Here is a 19,211-nt window from a genome sequence, read left to right as displayed (position 1 = left end):
AAGACGATGTATCAAAAACCTCTTGATCAAATTAATAAATTAGCAAGCATCTAAATATCTACAAAGACCTTTATCTCAAAATCTAAAAAAATTACACCTTTAAGGGAATACAGAAATACACTTTAGCACAATACATAACCTACTTAAGAATGTATTTAGATGAAAACATTTTCAATGGTCTCACACAGGGATTTAAAGGTCAGGGAAGCTTTAAGAACATTGAAAAAAAATTACATTCTTCAATTAACACAAAATTCATACCTTACAAGTAAGAGCAAAGGTCCATGTCTGGTGAGACTTTTTGGTGTTGACAGTAACCGACAGATCAGGATTATGCTCAACTTTCACTCCCTCTATACATTCGCTAAGCTGAAAATAGACAACAATTGGTGTTACGTTTTTATTCCTAAAAGCACAAACAAAACTTTTGGCATGGTAAATAAATAAATATCAACGGTGAAGATGTGGATGGAACTGTTGACAAAGCAAGACATTTTACACATTAATTTTATAAGAACAAGATATAATAAAGCTTAGACAAGACATAAAAAAATTAAGGACAACAAAATGGCAGTAAACGCTCCCTGAACGAAGGTTCACACAATACCTGCAAATCTCCAAACAAATGCCTTGGCTCTGCTCTTTATTTTAGCAAGAGTCTGATTTTGCTACAAAAACACTTCATCAAGAATTGAGTTCTTCATATAGAAGATAAGGAAATAAACCAAAATATAGCACAAAATAAAGTCAAGACTCAAACAAAGTCATTGTTTCAAACAAAACACAACAATACAGTTTATTTTCCTCACCACTTTCTCAGGAGATAATGAATTCATCCACTTTTCTATCAAGGTCTCCATGTAACTGCCTGAGAGCTGTTTATTCTCGTTTTGCTGTTTCAATTTTATCAGCCGCGAGGCGTATCGTTTCTGCCATTCTGCTAGTTCTTCCTGGGAGTGCGCTGAAGTACACTGGGCACCGTACCTACAGATGCCTTGTTCTAAAAATCTAAGTAAAATAGGAAAGACTGTTTCATCATACACTTTGTTGGACCATTTAGAATACAAACTTCCATCATTTGCCCTTCGACCCTTCAATAACAAAAACAAAACTTTATCTCCTGAAAGGCCATATTTATCACACTGACTTGCATGGAGGAGGGAGAAGAGGGTTCACGAACATTTACAACAGTTAATCGCTACGGCAACTTCCCAGACTCAGTGATCCCTGTTTTGGCATAAGGGGGTGCTAAAGCGAAACGTAATCAGTCATAACCACCCCACACCCACAAAACCAACATCGAAACGGCAGTTTCCTTCATGATGTAACAACTCTATTTAGACAATTCTTCTTAGAGCAGAATTTTCCTAAAGCAACACTGACATCAAGTGGATCGGTGCATCAAACACAGGAATGCCCTACTTCCCAAAATGATATTCTCCTCAAGAAAAATGCTCCACATACTAAGAATTTCATCCGGAAAAAAATGTCAATGTATCATTAAAGTATAACCTTAAGGGTTCTATTCCTCACCTTCGAACGTTAAGCCTTTACCCTTTTCTCTATGTCCATTAACCTATATTTCATTGAAAATACTGGACTCTATTCATTTGCCTCAAGTTTTGAATAAATTAAGAATAAAAGTTTTATATTAGAATCACAATTAATTCAATAGATTAAATTCTTCAACGATAAATTCATAAACGTTCACTTTAAAGGACAAGAGTTAATGGTTTCCCAGTGTTTATGACTCTGAAAATTCAACTGACAATAATTCGGTGGTCAAAACACATAAAAAGGCAAAACTCTGATTATTAGTATTTTTTTTAAAGTTTTAAATATCGTGCAAAATTCGGGGCCTAGCCAATTTTTAAACCATTGAAACGTCAAAAAATTAAAAAAAGATCTTCTGAGAGAAAAAATGAAAATTAAACTATAAAGAGCAAAATAGAGATGAGAGGTGTTATATTATGGATAACTCTTCAACTGAAAAAAATACAGGCCATAAGAAATACAAAATGAACCACAGCACAATGTAAATTATCAAACGGTTCACCCTATTTGAAAAGATGACTGTATTTAAAGCTTTTCTTGATGATACATCAAGTTCTTGAACTTAAATTATACTATTAAGGTCTTACGTTTTTTAAGATACATTTAAAATCATGCATTTGTTTCTCTTAAGTAGATCTTAATAAGCCAAATATTTGTCTTTCTATTGCTTTGTTTTAAATTATTTCTTTAAATATATTAGAGGCTGATAGTCTCTCCTAGCCTTAAATTTTCTCCCATTTCCTCTGCATACGACTGTTTTTCCTCTCCTACGACAGGATGCCACCAGGATTTCTGCAATTTACTACTTCGTTTCTTTATTTCTACATAAAATCATATCTGATATCTTAACTATTCAATCATCAAAACTACATATCTAGTTTTCTTCATTACCAAAAACAATCTATAGGAATGAGACTTTATTTCTAAAATATCACTAGTTACTAGTTCTTACAAAAAGAACCTTTCGAAACGTGACTGCAATAATTCTGTCCAGCTTAATAACTATTCTGAAAGGTTAGCCCTTCAAATAGAAATTACTCATAAATTATATAGAAGGATAACATGGATAGATATTTTTTAGAAAAGTTATTAAAATAATTTAAAATTTCTTCATCTACTTTATGCTCTGCTTCAGTTTGTATCATTTCAATTTCAATCACCAAAAGTTAGGTAAATTTCACATAAATAAGAGACCAGAATTAAATTCAGTCCTAATAATTCAACTGGTTTTATAAAAGATTTCTACACAGTCTTAACAATCCCCATTTAGATCATTGTTGTTTGTAATTAATAGAAGGCTCATTGGTCTGGCTTTGACTTTTCTTATTTAATGATAATGACCATTATGGCTTCTGTTTCCAGTTGAAAATAAACCACTTAACTCAATCATTATACTTCTTCCTTCACATATTATCTTCTTTAGATTGGAATTACTACTTTTCAGAAAGTGAAGGAAAATTATCTATCCTTTGAATAAAGACATGTCATTGGTTTAAAAAAAAAATTCACGTTACCTTTTACACAAAGTATATTCCTCGCTGCTTGTGATTCCCCTAGGTGGTGGGCGGAAATGCCAACCATTACAAGATCCTAGAGAGTAATCAGGATATAGTCGTATCATTTGAGGCTTGCTAATAATTCTGATATTTTAATGTGTAAGAAATACTATAAACCCTCCACACACATCATCCCAGATGATGTAAAAAGGACATGACATACTTGCCTCTACCAATCAAATGAGTGAAATTCAATTAACCACATGAAACTTCAAATCACTGAAGTAGTTACCCAACAGCGAAATCAAGTCGATGACCCTGACTCTCTCCTAGCAACTGGTGGACATGTTTCCAACACAGTCTCTTCCCTAACAACTGACAGGGGAAAGGTTGGCATGCTTGTCATTTCTTAAGTCATTTCTTAAGATGCGTCTCTATCAGGAATTATTTCAGGAATGAGAAAATTACTGCATCCTGGAAGGAAATTTTTAGAGCAAATTCAATACTGCATACTGGGTAAAAAGTTACCCATTATCACCCATGCTCCTTTGTCTGACACATGTAATCATATAAAGTAAGCCTTTTTTACAAGCGAAATCAAGTTCAAAAAGTTGAATTCTGAGGTAGGAGCTAAAAAATAACATTTGTTTACTTCTGAAGACAATGAGGTTTGATTCGTTTGGGTGAAAGATTCCAAATAAACCAAGGAAATAAGGCTTAAGAGAGAAAAGGCTAGAGCAGTAGAGGTTGAGCAGCAGCAAAATTTGAAGGACCTTACAGCCATTTTCTATTCCCTCACAAATCACTGTGCCCACACGCCAACAACAGCAACAACAAAGATATTCAGCCAGGCTGAGTTTAAAGCTGCGTTTCATCCCTTTCCAGCTGTGTGACTGGCAAAATCACTGAACTTTAGTAAACACCAGTCTCATCACCTCTCAAAATGATGGGAGAAGCCAATACATGTTTTTGTGAAAGCCACCGAGTACGTAGTACCCAGCAAGCGCTCGATGAATGCTGGTCCCCTTCCCCTTCTGTGGGGCAAGAGAAGAGCAGGTCATGGATTTTAACTGTGGCTGGAACAACTCAGCATACCGATCGGGACTTCCAAAAAGTAAGAACCGGACTGGCCTGGGACAGAGAGAGAGAGAAGGCTTCCCTCTAGCGCAGAATGTAGCAACTCGGCATTGCTAACGATGAGGTTTACGTTCGGAGCTACGTGGAGGCAAGAAAAGGATACCTCCTGCCTCTACTACTCCACGCCGCTACAGAAAGGGGCCAGTAAAACAACTGCTTCATCCGCACCTACTTCTTAGAATTAAATTTTTATATCCTCTCCTGACACCTCCACTTACATGTACCATAACTCCGTAAATGTCCTCCCAGTAATCAATAAAAAAGTAATGCCTGGAATTACAGCTAGCAGAAGTAACACAGAATTTGGTACTTACCCCCTTCCAGGCCTTCCACGTGATATCCAGACAGGACGTTACTAGTTGCTGTCTGAAATTTTTCAAACGAAAATGTTCTTATAATAAGAAATACCCAACTGAGTTGTATTAAACTTGGACATTTTCAACATTTCTCAAAAAGGCTGAGTTTGAATACTTAGAAATGTTAATGTTAATAAACAATATCTTGTGCTTCCATCTCTGCTCTACATTAAACTACGTTTAAATATGGAAAAGAAGTACTTATGTGGCCCTCATCAAGGAAACTGGTAAGAGATTCCCTATACAAAAATTACCTGGTAGCCAAACAAAAAAGTGTACGTCCCCAGTTCTGAACCCAAAGGAGGAGCACCCCCATCCCACTTATTCATTTCACTCTCCTCTTGCTAACACCCAGAGAAAGACTAGCTAGCGAGGGGCCCTTTCTCCTGCATGGGGTACAGTGCCACCACTCTGGGGCCTGGGGCACATCCTGCCAAGTCCCCCTCACTCCAGGATGAGCCTTCCTCCCATGATGGAGCTGAGGACCCATCACACTGATTTCCTGGATTTCCTGACTCCCTTGGTGCACGTAACTCCCCAGTCTGCTCCTCTGGCTCTAATTTGCCTCTAAATTCTACACCCCCCATTTCAAGTTAAGTGCCAGCCATAGCACATTTTCTTATTTTTCTTAACTATTCGACAGCATTTTATGTGCTGGATCATTCTGTCAGCCACATACAGACCCACTGCCAACAGCCTACAAGTGCCTTTCTGCATTCCCACACCTCACAGAGGACTGGGAACATCATGGGTGCCCAGTAAGCACGGGATGGAGGAGATGGGGGGATGCACAGATGATCATCCAAGCACTTTAAACAAATATATCCAAACCAAATGCATCATCTTTATCCCAAATCTCATCCTCCTTCAGTTGCTCTTCAAGTTAATGGATCCACATCCACAAAGAAAGCAAGGCTCAAATTCCAAAAGCCGTCTTGAACTGCCTTCTGTCCCACTGAGTAGTCTCCAAATCTTGACCAACTAGGTCTAGAACGACTGTCCTACGTGTCTCCTACTCTACTCCCACTGCCACTGTCCTGGTTAAGGCCCTCATCTGCCCCTGAACCAAATGACCACCAATCTTACCCTGTACCAAATCACCTCTGGGTCTTTACCCAACACCCCCATCCTTTAATCTCAGCCCCCATATTCCTGCCTTCCTGGTCTCCCCGCAGACTGCTCATCTCGTTTTCCTGCTTGCACTTCCGCTCCAGCACTTCCTGACCACAGGCAGCCCGCCCTGCAGGTACATTAGCTACGTGCATCTCGGACTGGCCCCAACAGATTGCTTTCCATAGCTATCTCAGCTTTCCAAAACCCAGAAAACCTTGAACAGCACAGGCGCTCAGTAAATGTTGAGCTGAATCAGAGGACATGGTATCCCAAGATGAAATCTGGAATGTTTTGTACCATACAAAGAATGTCGTCTAAATGCTAATTAGATATAACCAAAACGGTATCACTATAGCCTATATGTCGTTAATTAAATTGGACCTTTTAGGTTGGACTGGAACTAAGTCACTATGATACTGTTTCTACAGGAAGGTAGAAACTTGATTCTCAAACAACTTACTAAAAAGTTTTTAAAGACAACCCATTCTTTTTGCAAAACGAGGTCTGAATATCAGAATATATAAGCTAAATTGGAAGTAATTGTTCACATTGTAAAGATTCTATGCTCACAAAGAAGATACATTAAAAGATCTCTTTACATTCTACAAGCCAGATCTAAGTGCCATAATCCCACACTAGCTTTTAATATGATTTCATCTACGTCAAATTTACAAATATAAAACCTAAAAATTCACTTCAATCATAAACTTAAAATGCCTCCTCTAAAATATTTATTAAAATAAAATTTACCAGATATGCAAGGAAAAAAAACGGCAATAAAATGTTTTAGTCCTATAATAAAGCTGAAAGCATTTCTAAATGTTAGAAGGGAAAAATACATGGTGTGTTTCACGAGTCAGCACCTGCCATGATGTGCAAATGAGCGGGCGCGTCTGTGCTGACACCCCAGCTCTCAGGCTGGCAGGGTCTAGCGAAAGACACATCTGCTGGCACAGAAGCTCAGCCTGGGCTGCGTATCTGGCCACCAAAGCTCTCAGGTTCCAACGTGTTGTGTTTGGGTTGGGTTTTTTTACTTGTTTTTCCTTTTATTATTTTAGACAGAAAGAGCATGAGAGCAAGGGAGAGGGGCAAATGGGGAGAGAGCGAGAGAGAGAGAGAGAGAGAAAGAGGGAGAGAGTGAGAGAGAATCCCACACAGGCTCCACTCTCTGCACAGAGCCCAAAGCGGGGCTCAATCTCACAACCCCCTGAGCCAAAATCACGAGTTGGATGCCCAACAGCCTGAGCCACTCAGGTGCCCCGGGTTGTTTGGTTTTTTTTTGAACACCTTTTTATTTGCTCAGACCCGAAGCAGAAGGCCAATGTCAATTAGCTTATGATCTGCACGCAGTTTGTACTGGCACCTTCAGGGAAAGCAGACAAATTTCATATTGCTACAACTTCTATAAATTTACAATCAAATCTATTGATTTTTGACATTTTAAATCTTACTAGAAACATACTCTTTTTGTTCCCATTAGTCAGCCTTGAGCTCCATGCCTTTATCCTCATCCACTAGCACTTCAAGTTCAATACCAGCTAAGCCCGATCTTTAAATAACAAATTGTTTCTATTTTTAAATATGTCATGCACAATCATAAATGAGGGTCCTTTGTTTGTTAGCTTTTCTTAGATGGATTTTTTTTTTAATAACATCAGTTCATTAGTCAAAAAGAATACTACTTTGGTTACCTAGGAAAGTTGATTAGAAACAACATTTAGGTCACTTCTTTCAAAAGTACAGTCGCAAAACAAGACCCAAAGTGATGTTTGTGGCCTTACATGTGACAGGATTATAAATATTAAAAATTAAAATTCACATATATATAAATACATAACACATATATCTCTGTGCGTGATTATCAGGTATAAAGCTAGTAATTCAATTAAGGCAATAAAAAACAAGAAAGCCAAAACTTAATAAAGTGATTAAAGTCATCTTATTTTACATTCTCATGTTAAAAGTCTAAAACACTTTAACTGTCTTCCTTTAAGCCTTAGAAATTCACAAGGCTACATATACACGAGAAAGGAAATGGCTTTCAAGTTAATTAGAGGTTACTGATTCTCAGTTAATTCACAATAAGACAAAGAAAATAACATTTTCTTTAAAGCCTATCTAACTGTAGCAAAACAAATAGTATCTTTATTCAGCTTATGCGAATCAGGACGGTCTTCTCTGCTTATTTGTTGGTATGTGTGACATGTTACTAGATTTGGAACAGGAAAGTAATCTACAGGAGGTCAAGGTTTACACCTGCGCTTCTGCTCATCTTCCGACTGTCTGGAGCACCCTCCGTCTCAATCTCCATGACACTGGCACCTTCTTAATCCTCAATTCCTTGCTCAGCTGTCTCAGCCTCGGACCACCCAATCCAGTTATTTTTCCATCACGGAAGGCTTATTTCTTTCCCTCATACCACTTTCCTCAATGTGAATTATACCTATAGCTGTTTAATTAACTTATTTGATCTCTGTCTCCTACCCTAGACTTTAACCTCCCAGACCACAGGTGTCTGTATTCCTAGCACCAAGCACAGGACCTCACACATAGTACATGCCAATTTTTTTGAATAAATAAGCCAATCAATCACTTTACATGGCTTCCATTTAAGATAAAAGCTGACAAAAATGGCTGGTTTTAAAATGAGACATCTAAGGGGAGCCAGGGTGGCTCAGTCAATTGAGCATCCGACTTCAGCTCAGGTCATGATCTCATGGTTTGTGAGTTCGAGCCTAGCATTGAGCTCACTGCTGTCAGCACAGAGCCTGATTGGAATCTTCTGTCTCCCTCTCTCTCTGACCATCCCCTGTTTGTTTTTAAATAAACATTTTTAAAATAATGATAAATATGGGGCGCCTGGGTGGCTAAGTCGGTTAAGCGGCCGACTTCGGCTCAGGTCACGATCTCACGGTCCATGAATTCGAGCCCCGCGTCGGGCTCTGTGCTGATGGCTCAGAGCCTGGAGCCTGTTCCGGATTCTGTGTCTCCCTCTCTCTGACCCTCCCCCGTTCATGCTTTGTCTCTCGCTGTCTCAAAAATAAATAAACGTTAAAAAAAAAAAATTTTTTTTTAAATAATTTAAAAAATTTTTAAATAAAAAATAAAAAAAATTTAAAAAAAAAATAAAAAAAATTTAAAAAAATAAATAAAATGAGACATCTAAATAAAAATACTTTTATGTGTCTATATGAGGAAGAGAAATTTGAGACTTACAAAGCTATAGGCCTATACATACCCCTGCTGTCCCCTGGCCTTCCACATGCCCTTCAAGTGCTTCATCAGAGCACATTTTTGTTCACCATTTACGCTGATACACATTATTTCCATCTCCTAACCTCCATTCCCTAAAAACAGTCCTTAAATCACACACTTCTTAAGTTGGTTAAAAAAAGGGGGGGGGGTGCTTGAGGGGCGCCTGGGTACCTCAGTTGGTAAAGTGTCCAATGCTTGGCTTCACCTCAGGTCATGATCTTGAGGTTCACAAGTTCGACCCCTGCATCAATCTCTGCACTGGCAGCATGGAGCCTGCTTGGGATTCTCTCTCTCTCTCTCTCTCTCTCTCTCTCTCTCTGCCCCTCCCCTACTCCCTCTCTCTCCCTCAAAATAAATGAACTTAAAAAAAAAAAAAAGGAAACTTATAAAAAAAAAAGAAAGAAAAAAAAGGCTTGACATTTTTAATGACAGTGTTTTCTTAACAGCCAGACATATTTAAGCGCTAAAATTTCCCAACCATCCTTCCATTTGTTGGCCACAGACTACTAACAAGAATTAGGAATGGAAGACCCGAGGTTCAGAGGAAACATGAGAAGCAGCAGGGTTCCTGGGATGTGACCAAGCTGGGCTACAGAAGAAGGCCAAGGGGATCCACTACCCCACCTATAGCCTTGTTCTTGGCCGATGCCCAAAGATTTTCCAATGTTAATACAGAACACTTACTAGCCAGATTGAGTTAAACTCTTTTCAAAGAAATCCACTGAAATAGTCTTACCTCTGTTTCTGTGAGAAGTGTTTTCAGTCTTGTCAAATCTTTTGTTACCATCCCATTCTGAAAAAGATGAATGAAAAAGGCAAATCCTAGTTAGTATATTAGTTCTTTGCTCTGAGGGCGTAAGTCAATTCCTCCGCTGTTTCTAAGGTTTATCTGTAAAAAGACAACATTATCCTCATCTGCCAACCCACTACCATTAGTTATAATAAAGCTAACCAGCTACAAGGAAGGTTAAAAAAAGTTAACAGGACAAAGTATACAGTGTGGCTAATAAAACACTGTATTCACCTTGTATGAGTTTAAAATCAACTCAATAAAGTATTCACAATGGGCATCACCAGAAAGCAAGATTCCATGAGCAAAGAGAAAAATAACCTAAACTTTTTTTGAGCTTTTTACCCCCTAAAACTAATGGACTTGTATTTAAAAAATGGTGAACTCGATCAGTTACCCGTGACTCAGATTCACATAAAATGACCACAGCACTTTAAAAATAGTTCATTAATAAAGCAGTTGAAGAAAAACAGGCAAAATATTCACTCTTCTGAAGTTCAAATTTCACTTAGATACAAAAGCAAATACTTCTACCCACAGGTTAAACTGTGTAATATGCTAAACTTATACAGAAAACTTCCTTAAGGATAGAATTACCTTAGATGAACATAAGGGAAGGGAAGAAAAAAGAATATAAAAACAAGAAGGGGGACAAAACATAAGAGACTCTTAAATACAGAAAACAAGCAGAGGGTTACCGGAGGGGTTGTGGGAGGGGGGATGGGCTAAATGGGTCGGGGGCATTAAGGAAACTACTCCTGAAACCACTGTTGCACTATATGCTAACTAACTTGGATGTAAATTAAAAAGTAAATAAATAAAAACTAAATAAAAAATGTTTTTAAAAGGATAGAATTACCTTAATAACAAGAGATATATTCTTTATCATCTATTTAGAACTAAATACCTACACAATTTTGCTGGATTAGTAATACAGTTTAGCTTTATATCCACTTGTAAATTTGGTGAAATCAAAAACCAACGTTAAACCAATTAAACAATTCACTGCACAGTAATCCCTCAGAAAAAAAACTCTATTACCTCCTGAGATGGGTCATTACATTATACTCAGCAGTATACCAACTACTTTCCTAATTTCTTTTTTTTCCCAGCCAAATATATTTATTTGCAGTGAAAACACAACTTTGCTCCAGGTTTTCACAATATATATCGATTCAGATGACTAAATGAGGTACAGAGAATTCATGCTGACTTTCACTGTTTTGCACGGATTTCTCAGAAATATCCACAAATTTTATAACAGTAACCAACTGATGAAAAAAAGTTTTAAAATATTTCTTCCAATTTCTATACATTGGGAGCTCTAAAGTTCCAAAATGCTGTCTTTCAATTATCTCAACCAAAACCAAACAAAAACTCTAGAAAATGCTACATAAAAAATTTATCCTGAGTGGCTGGGTGGCTCCGTTTGTTAAGCATCAGACTCTTGATTTTGGCTCAGGTCATGATCTCACCATCTGTGAGATCAAGCCCCGTGTCAGGCTTTGTGCTGATAGCACGGAGCCTGCTTGGGATTATATGTGTCTCCCTCTCTCTCTGCCCCTTCCCTGCTCATGTGTGAGCTCTTTCTTTCAAAATAAACTTAAAAATAAAATTTATCCCAAAGTCTGAATAGAATTAGATCATTCCATCAGAATGGTCAGAGTGGAATATTAACTTACACACATGAACATCTTCAGAAATAGAATTATTACTTTAGATAAATTTAAACATTTTATAAAACAAATGACTGGATTTAAGAACCCTGTATAATCACAAGTTGACAGAAGCATTTTAAAACCCCAAAATAAGGGGTGAGCCTGGCTGACTCAATCCATACAGCACATGACTCTTGATCTCACAGTTCAAGCCCCACATTGAGCCTAGGGCTTACTTAAAAAATGAAATGAAATGGAACGGAATGGAATGGAATGGAATGGAATGGAATGAATCGAATCATCCCCCAAATATTCCCAGGTTTTATTAAATTACATCTCTAAAGAAAATCATCTGGGGGTGCCTAGCTGGCTTGCTCAGTGCAGCAGGTGACTTTTGATCTTGGGGTTATGAGTTGGAGCCCAATGCTGGATACAGAAATTACTTAAAAATAAAAAAAATCTGGGGCGCCTGGGTGGCTCAGTTGGTTAAGCATCTGACTTCAGCTCAAGTCATGATCTCATGGTTCATGAGTTCAAGCCCTATACTGGGCTCTGTGCTCTGTGCTCAGAGCCTGGAGCCTACTTAGGATTCTATGTCTCCCCTTCTCTCTGCCTTCCCCTGCTCACGCTCTCTCTCTCTCAAAAATAAACATTAAAAAACAATAACTATCTTAAAAAAAAATAAATCTTTAAAGAAAATCATTATCTTATAGTTCCACAGTTTTAAAAAGTACCTGCAATTCTTATATATAGTATCACAAATTACTACAAGAATACAATGATTAAGCATCAGTTTGTTGAACAGAAACTTTGATTTCCAATAGGAGGAAGTAAGAGGAAAGCACAGACTGAACTGCTTCTTCCCACCACACGCCTTGGGAGTTAAATAAATGGATCCCGTTTCGGACATTCAGGATCGGAGCTCATCAACGTACCAGGGACTCTCCTGTCAGCGACTTGGCAAGAATGTTGGATACAGGCTGGAGCTTTCCTTTCAGCTGCATGCAGCAAAGCACTGCCTGGAAGGCACCATCTCCAGTGGCCAGGCCTTCCCCCAGCACTGTCAGGAAGAAATAGCCAGCATTAACCACATAACATTCGATACATACATTTTCCTGATTATAATGTTAGCACACTATCACAAGGATGACTACTTCTATGCTAAAAGAACAACTTCAAGGGGCGCCTGGGTGGCTCAGTCGGTTAAGCGTCCAACTCTTGATTTCAGCTCAGGTCATGATCTTGTGCTCGTGGGTTTGAGCCCCACGTTGGGCTTCGTGCTGAGAGCTCAGGGTCTGCTTGGGATTCTCTCTCTCCTTTTCTCTCTGCCCCTTGCCTGCTCTCTTTCAAAATAAATAAAAACTTAAAAAAAAAAAAAAATTCAAGTACTAGAGGAAAGCAGTGATGTTTCCGTTCTGTCCAAGACATGCATAAAGAGAAGAACAGAGGGACCTGGGTGGCTCAGTCGGTTAGGCATCCAACTCCTGATTTTGGTTCAAGTCATGATCTCACAGTTCATGGGATCAAGGCCCATGTCAGGCTCAGAGCTGAGAGCATGGAGCCTGCTTGGGATTCTCTCTCCCTCTCTCTCTCTGCCCCTCCTCTGCTCGTGTGCCCTATCTCTCTAAAAATAAATAAATAATTTTCTTAAAAAAATTAATTAATGAAAGAACATTAGACAGTCCACATATCTAACTCACTCCAGCCTACAATCAGTAGGATCACACCAAGAATCACAGGCAGAATTAACCTCAAAGCTCTCTCTAGAGTGAAAAATACCGTTCAACCTATGACAGCTGGGTAAATGAGGGATATTAAATGGTAGAAACATTCTCTGAATAAAATTTCCACATTTTCCACAGTGACACTTAAAATGCATTAAGAACAGAAACTACAAAATTCAACAGGTGGTATTCCTAAGCAGGTAAGAATTCGCTTTCATCAAAACCAGCAAGATTAACTAAGAACCCAAATGTCACATGGCCATAGCAAATGCTAATCAAATTGCTTGCAAGTGTTTGCAGATTTAATACAATCACAAGAGCACATATTTAGAACAATACAGAATATACTCATTTTTATGCCACGTCATTTGAGATGATTTCTCACAGCAACTGTAATGGCTCAACTAGTAAAACAATCTGTATCTTTCTCTTCACTGCTAAGTCCAAGACTCTATTTTTAGTTTGTACACACTTTAGCTTCCTTTGCAAGAAAATAATTTGCTGGAATAAAATATTTTGGAAACTGCATTTTTTTCTAATTATTTCCAAGGAAATGTTTAAGTATCAGTATAATATACTACATATTTAAAGTCTATCAGGTCTGCTCATAATGTATTTATTTTGGTTGTACTGAACATATCTTTTCGTTATATTGTTCAATTTTTCCATTACGACAAATAACATTATAACAACACTAATAAAACTCTACATAAAAAGTCCCCACAGGTCCATCACTCAACTAAACAGACTGTGTTCACTTACTTACGTTCTCTTCCAATTTTTATCAATATTTACATAATTTTTACATGATTATACCTGATATAAACATAACAGTCTGTATTCTGCTTTATCTCCCCTTCACATATTCAAGATCTTCCATGTTCTGAGGGTTTGTGTTTATCATATTATTGTCCATCCAGTGTTCCATCAAGTAGATTTATCAATTTAGTTCACTACTCCCTGGCTCCAGAACAATTCCAATTTTTAACTATTGAAACTAACACTGCAATAAACATCCTTATGCCTATACTTTTATTAAAGCAGATTACTAAATTGAAAGTTGCAGTCTCTCTGTAGTTAAGCTTTCATTCAATTACTTTTAGTGCGGGCCAACCTGTCGTCTTGCTCCCTCCACATTACAGATCTACTCAACTGTCCCTGGGTAATTCCTGTAAGTGGTGAACTCCAACAGAGTATCGTAAAGAATATCTTGAACATCTTGTAAGATTCCCCAGTAAGTCTATGTCTCCCTCAGCTCTTACTATTCCTAAAACTATTCCATTAGGACCACTGGGAGTGAGGGAGGCAAACCACAAGACACCCTTAAATACAGAAAACAAACTGAGGGTGGATAGTGGCGGGGGGCGGGGGAAGGGAGGAATGGGCACTGAGGAGGGCACTTGTTGGGCTGAGCCCTGGGTGCTGTATGACAATTGGACAATAAATTATATTTGAAAACGAGTAGGACCGTTGGCAAAGGCACTTTAGCTCTCTGGCCCTCAGTGTGATCACTTGTAAAACAGAAACGGGTAAGTTTGTTGTAAGGATCAAATAATACACTGCAAATATAATGCTCTGAAGAAAAGTCAGTCCTACTAAGGGCTGGCTGAACTATTTACCTTCGCTAAGCCTGCTTCCTCCCCTGTAAAATGGAGGTGACGGGAGCTACCTAATAAGGCTACAGTAAAGATGAACTGTGTTAATCATGTCAAGTAGGAGACTAGCAGTCTCCTCGTAAGAGTCCCCTAGATGTTACCCTCCCCTTGTAAAAATTATAAAGCAGTACTGAGTGCTGCTTAAGAAACTAGTTGTCAAAAGCTGAAGAATGTTTCAGGAAAACGAAAAATCTGTAAGGATATTTCAACCTCAGGTGATTATGTCATGTTTAGAGAATATTAAATCACATGATATTTTACAAAGCCTTTTATAGATATTTAGTTTCATACAAGGTATTTGCTGAATTTTACTGTGCAAAAGCTCTTGCATTGCACTCATGTTTGAAGGCCTCAATATTTATCAAAATTACGTTTCCTTTTTTTCTTTCTCTCCCTTTTTTAGACAAGAATCAGTACTGATGTACTTTTTTCTAACCGTTGCCCTAAAATGCAATGCAGTTTGTCTTGCAGGATCCCACATAAAGAACTGTCGCAAAAAAACCAGTCAACAATTATACATAAAAAACTCTCCTGCTTTTGTATCATATAACGAGATTAAACTGCAATATGCCAACCTGGTCCCTTATTATCTGTAATATCTTGAAAAGGCTTGAAAGAAAACAAAATACAGCCTCATGTATTATTAAACTTGCCTTAGCTATAATAATTGAACTTGCCAAAAGAGAGAACATTAAGAATGTAATCTAGGGGCACCTGGGTGGCTCAGTCAGTTGCATGTCCACGTTCAGCTCAGGTCATGATCTCACAGTTTGTGAATTTGAGCCCCACATCAGGCTCATTGCTGTCACCCGCTTCGGATCCTCTGTCCCCCTCTCTTTCTGCCCCTCCCCCGCTTGCGCTTTCTCTCTCAAAAATACATAAAAATTTCTTAAGTAAAATTCATTTTTAAAAAGTGTAATCGGGACGCCTGGGTGGTTCAGTCAGTTGAGTGTCCGACTCTTGATCTCAGCTCAGGTCATGATCTTGTGGTCCATGGGTTCGAGCCCCGCATTAGGCTCTTTGCTGACAGTGCAGATCCTGCTTGAGATTCTGTCTCTCCTTCTCTCTGCCCCTCCCCTGCCTGTGCTCGCTGTCTCTCAAAATAAATAAATAAACTAAGAAAAGATTAAAAAAAAAAGTGTAATCTAATCTTGAGCAATTGTAAATATGTTACAACGCCTTGCAGAAAAATTCTCTTCCCACCAACTATCTGTAAGATTTTACTGTAAGCACACAACTGTTCCCAAACTGGACCACTCCTTCCTGTCTACTGAGTTACCAAGGAGGAGACCTGAAAGTCTTACCTCTGCTGCTATACTCAGGTCTCTACCCCCTTCTCTATCTTTAGTTTCTGTAATATGTATTACTTGAAATATTTTAGACCAGAAACTAATATTAAAGGAACAGTCATTCAACTGTTTCCACAAAATAGCCTCTGGCTGTCAAAAGGAGACAACCAACAATTAAAATGTAATTCCCCTTCTTTAAATTACATACAGTGAGATGGGGCGCCTGGGTGGCTCAGTCGGTTAAGCGTCCGACTTCGGCTCAGGTCACGATCTCGCGGTATGTGAGTTCGAGCCCCGCGTCGGGCTCTGTGCTGACTGCTCAGAGCCTGGAGCTTGTTTCAGATTCTGTGTCTCCCTCTCTCTCTGACCCTCCCCCGTTCATGCTCTGTCTCTCTCTGTCGCAAAAATAAATAAACGTTAAAAAAAAAAAAAATTTTAATTACATACAGTGAGAAAGGTGATTTAAAATAAGCCTTAAGTACAGTAAGTGGTATGATTCTGTATGTTTTCAGTCACATCACCATATCAGGGTGTTTCATCAAGTCCTTAGTTATTTTTAAAATCTTTGGGTGGGTGGGTCAGTTGTCAGTTGAGTGTCCGTCCGACTTTGGCTCAGGTCATGATCTCAGGGTTCGTGAGTTCAAGCCCCGCAGTGACCTCGCGACTGTCAGCACAGAGCCCACTTTGGATCCTCTGTCTCCCTCTCTGCCCCTCCCTGCTCACACTCTCTCTTTCAAAAATAAACATTAACTAATTAAATCTGTTATTGAAATGCTAGGCCTAATCAAGGTATTTTTCTAAAATGTTCAAGGTATACCAAAGGAGGCAAGAATATACAATGGGGAAAACAGAGTCTCTTCAGTAAATGGTGTTGGGAAAACTGGACAGCTACATGCAAAAGAATGAAACTGGACCACTGTCTTATACCACACACAAAAACAAACTCAAAATGGATTAAATACCTAAAAGAAGTGAAACCATGAAACTGTTGGAAGAAAACACAGGCAGTAATCTCTTTGACATCGGCCTCAGCAACATTTTTCTAGGTCTGTCTCTTCAGGCGAGGGAAACAAAAGCAAAAGTAAACTATTGGGACTACACCAAAATAAAAAGCTTTTGCACCGCAAAGGAAATCATCAATAAAAAGAAAAGGCAGGGCACCTGGGTGGCTCAGTCAGTTAAGCACCCTACTCTTGATTTCGGATCAGGTCACGATTTCACGGTTCGTGAGATCAAGCCTTACATCAGGCTCTGCGCTGACAGCACAAAGCCTGCTTGGGATTCTCTCTCCCACTCCGTCCTTCCCTCCACAGGTTGGATGTGCTCACACTCTCCCTCAAAATAAGTCAACTTAAAAAAAAAAAAAATATGATTCTAATTTAGTTCTTGGCTTGGAGATAAATCAGCCATAAAAAATATTTTGGGGACAACCAAGTAAATTTGATTAGAGAGCGGGTTTTAGGTAATATTAGGGAATTACTGTCAATTTTTTAAAATTTATTTATTTTGAGAGAGACAAAGACAACATGAGGGGAAGGGCAGAGAGAGAGAGGGAGAGAGAGAATCCCAAACAGGCTCTGCACTGCCAGCACAGAGCCCAAAGCGAGGCTCAGCCTCACAAAACCACAGGGAATTACTGCCCATTTTATTTGTTAATAATAACATTATGGTTATGCATTTATGGCCTTATTTTTTAGAGATGAATACTAACTTGGCTAGGGGTAAATATCACGATGCCTAGCATTTTTTTTTTTTCAACGTTTATTTATTTTTGGGACAGAGAGAGACAGAGCATGAGCGGGGGAGGGGCAGAGAGAGAGGGAGACACAGAATCGGAAACAGGCTCCAGGCTCCGAGCCGTCAGCCCAGAGCCCGACGTGGGGCTCGAACTCCCGGACCTCGAGATCGTGACCTGGCCGAAGTCGGACGCTTAACCGACTGCGCCACCCAGGCGCCCCAACCTAGCATTATTTTTAAATATGTCAGAAAAAAGTGAATATGGTCAAATGTTACAATCTGAGAATATGAATGCTTATTAAACTATTTGTTCTATTTTCCTATGTATTTTAATTTCTTCATAATACAAAACAACTTTTCATGTTTTTTAATTCTATAACCAAGACTGCCTGCCTGCTTTCCTAACCCTGTCTGAGAAAGTGAAATCAGAAGGTCAGAAGCAGCAAATGGAAAGGGGGAGGAGGTAGTTACAACAGGGCACGTTGAGAGTTGCAAGGAATGCAAACTGACAGCCTCACGGTAAGGGAACAGATGTCAAAACAATATGGCTCAGTCAGTTAGGTGTCCGACTCTTATTTCAGCTCAGGTCAGGATCTCCCAGTTCATGGCACAGAGTCTCGCATGGGGCTCCACACTGTCCGCTTGGGATCCTCTGTCTCCCTCTCTCTCTCTGCCCTTCCTCTGCCCGTGCTCTCTCAAAATAGATAAATAAACTTAAAAAAAAAAAAAAAAGATATACTGTATTACGTAACACTTACGACGGCAAACGTAAGGTTGGGGCCGCTAGGATACGAACAGTTCTCCGGCGTTACAAAGTAGTATAATAATTAACAGACTGAGGTTCTTGACTTGCTTTTTATTACTAACTCACTGCCTGACCATGGTATTTTATTTTACATAATGTTACCAAAAGTTGAAAAAGAAAAAAAAAATTCATCTAATAGCAGAACTCTACAACTAGCAACACATACATATAAACTTGGCTAATCTTCCCGAATGTCTGTTTCAAGTGAACAGCTATATACACTGCTCTGGCATCTCAGCAAGCATTTTCCATGTGCTTCCGTATCACATAGATGCTAACAAGGAATGCATAGAATTTCATTAAAAGAACTCCTCCATTACTGGAAGCTAACTGATTTTTCACTTTTACACACAGCACTGCAATGAACACCATTCCACACACAATTTCTTCTTTCTTTTGGATTATTTACTTGGGATAGCATCCCAGAAATGAGATTAGTGGGTCGAAGGGTATAAGCATATTACCAAGCTGCATTCTGCTTCACACTCCACCAACACAAGAGTATATTTATTTCATTACTTTATCCTAGACATTGGTTAAACTTTTTTCCCCCAACATCATAGAGGTGTGATTGGTATACAAAAACTGCATATAATTAATGTATACAATCTGGTGAGTTTGTATATATGTATTCACGCATGT

The 19,211-nt window shown here is 38.7% G+C and overlaps 1 protein-coding gene across 5 annotated transcripts in view; it reads right to left on the bottom strand.

The window, feature by feature from the left end:
- HELZ (helicase with zinc finger) overlaps positions 1 to 19,211 on the bottom strand; it is a 159,254-nt gene that overhangs the window by 110,882 nt on the left and 29,161 nt on the right. For all 5 annotated transcript variants that reach the window (XM_043585067.1, XM_043585061.1, XM_043585062.1 and 2 more), the window contains 6 exons: positions 12,295 to 12,419; positions 9,648 to 9,704; positions 4,502 to 4,553; positions 3,069 to 3,144; positions 810 to 1,008; positions 262 to 369 (listed from right to left, as the gene is read on the bottom strand). In XM_043585067.1, coding sequence (XP_043441002.1) covers positions 262 to 369; positions 810 to 1,008; positions 3,069 to 3,144; positions 4,502 to 4,553; positions 9,648 to 9,704; positions 12,295 to 12,419 — 617 coding nt within the window. The remainder of the gene's footprint in view (positions 1 to 261; positions 370 to 809; positions 1,009 to 3,068; positions 3,145 to 4,501; positions 4,554 to 9,647; positions 9,705 to 12,294; positions 12,420 to 19,211) is intronic.

The sequence above is a fragment of the Prionailurus bengalensis genome, chromosome E1 (assembly GCF_016509475.1).
Source record: "Prionailurus bengalensis isolate Pbe53 chromosome E1, Fcat_Pben_1.1_paternal_pri, whole genome shotgun sequence".
Classification (NCBI taxonomy): domain Eukaryota; kingdom Metazoa; phylum Chordata; class Mammalia; order Carnivora; family Felidae; genus Prionailurus; species Prionailurus bengalensis.
The sequence above is the reverse complement of the archived record's forward strand: the minus strand, read 5'-3'. Positions and strand labels throughout refer to the sequence as shown.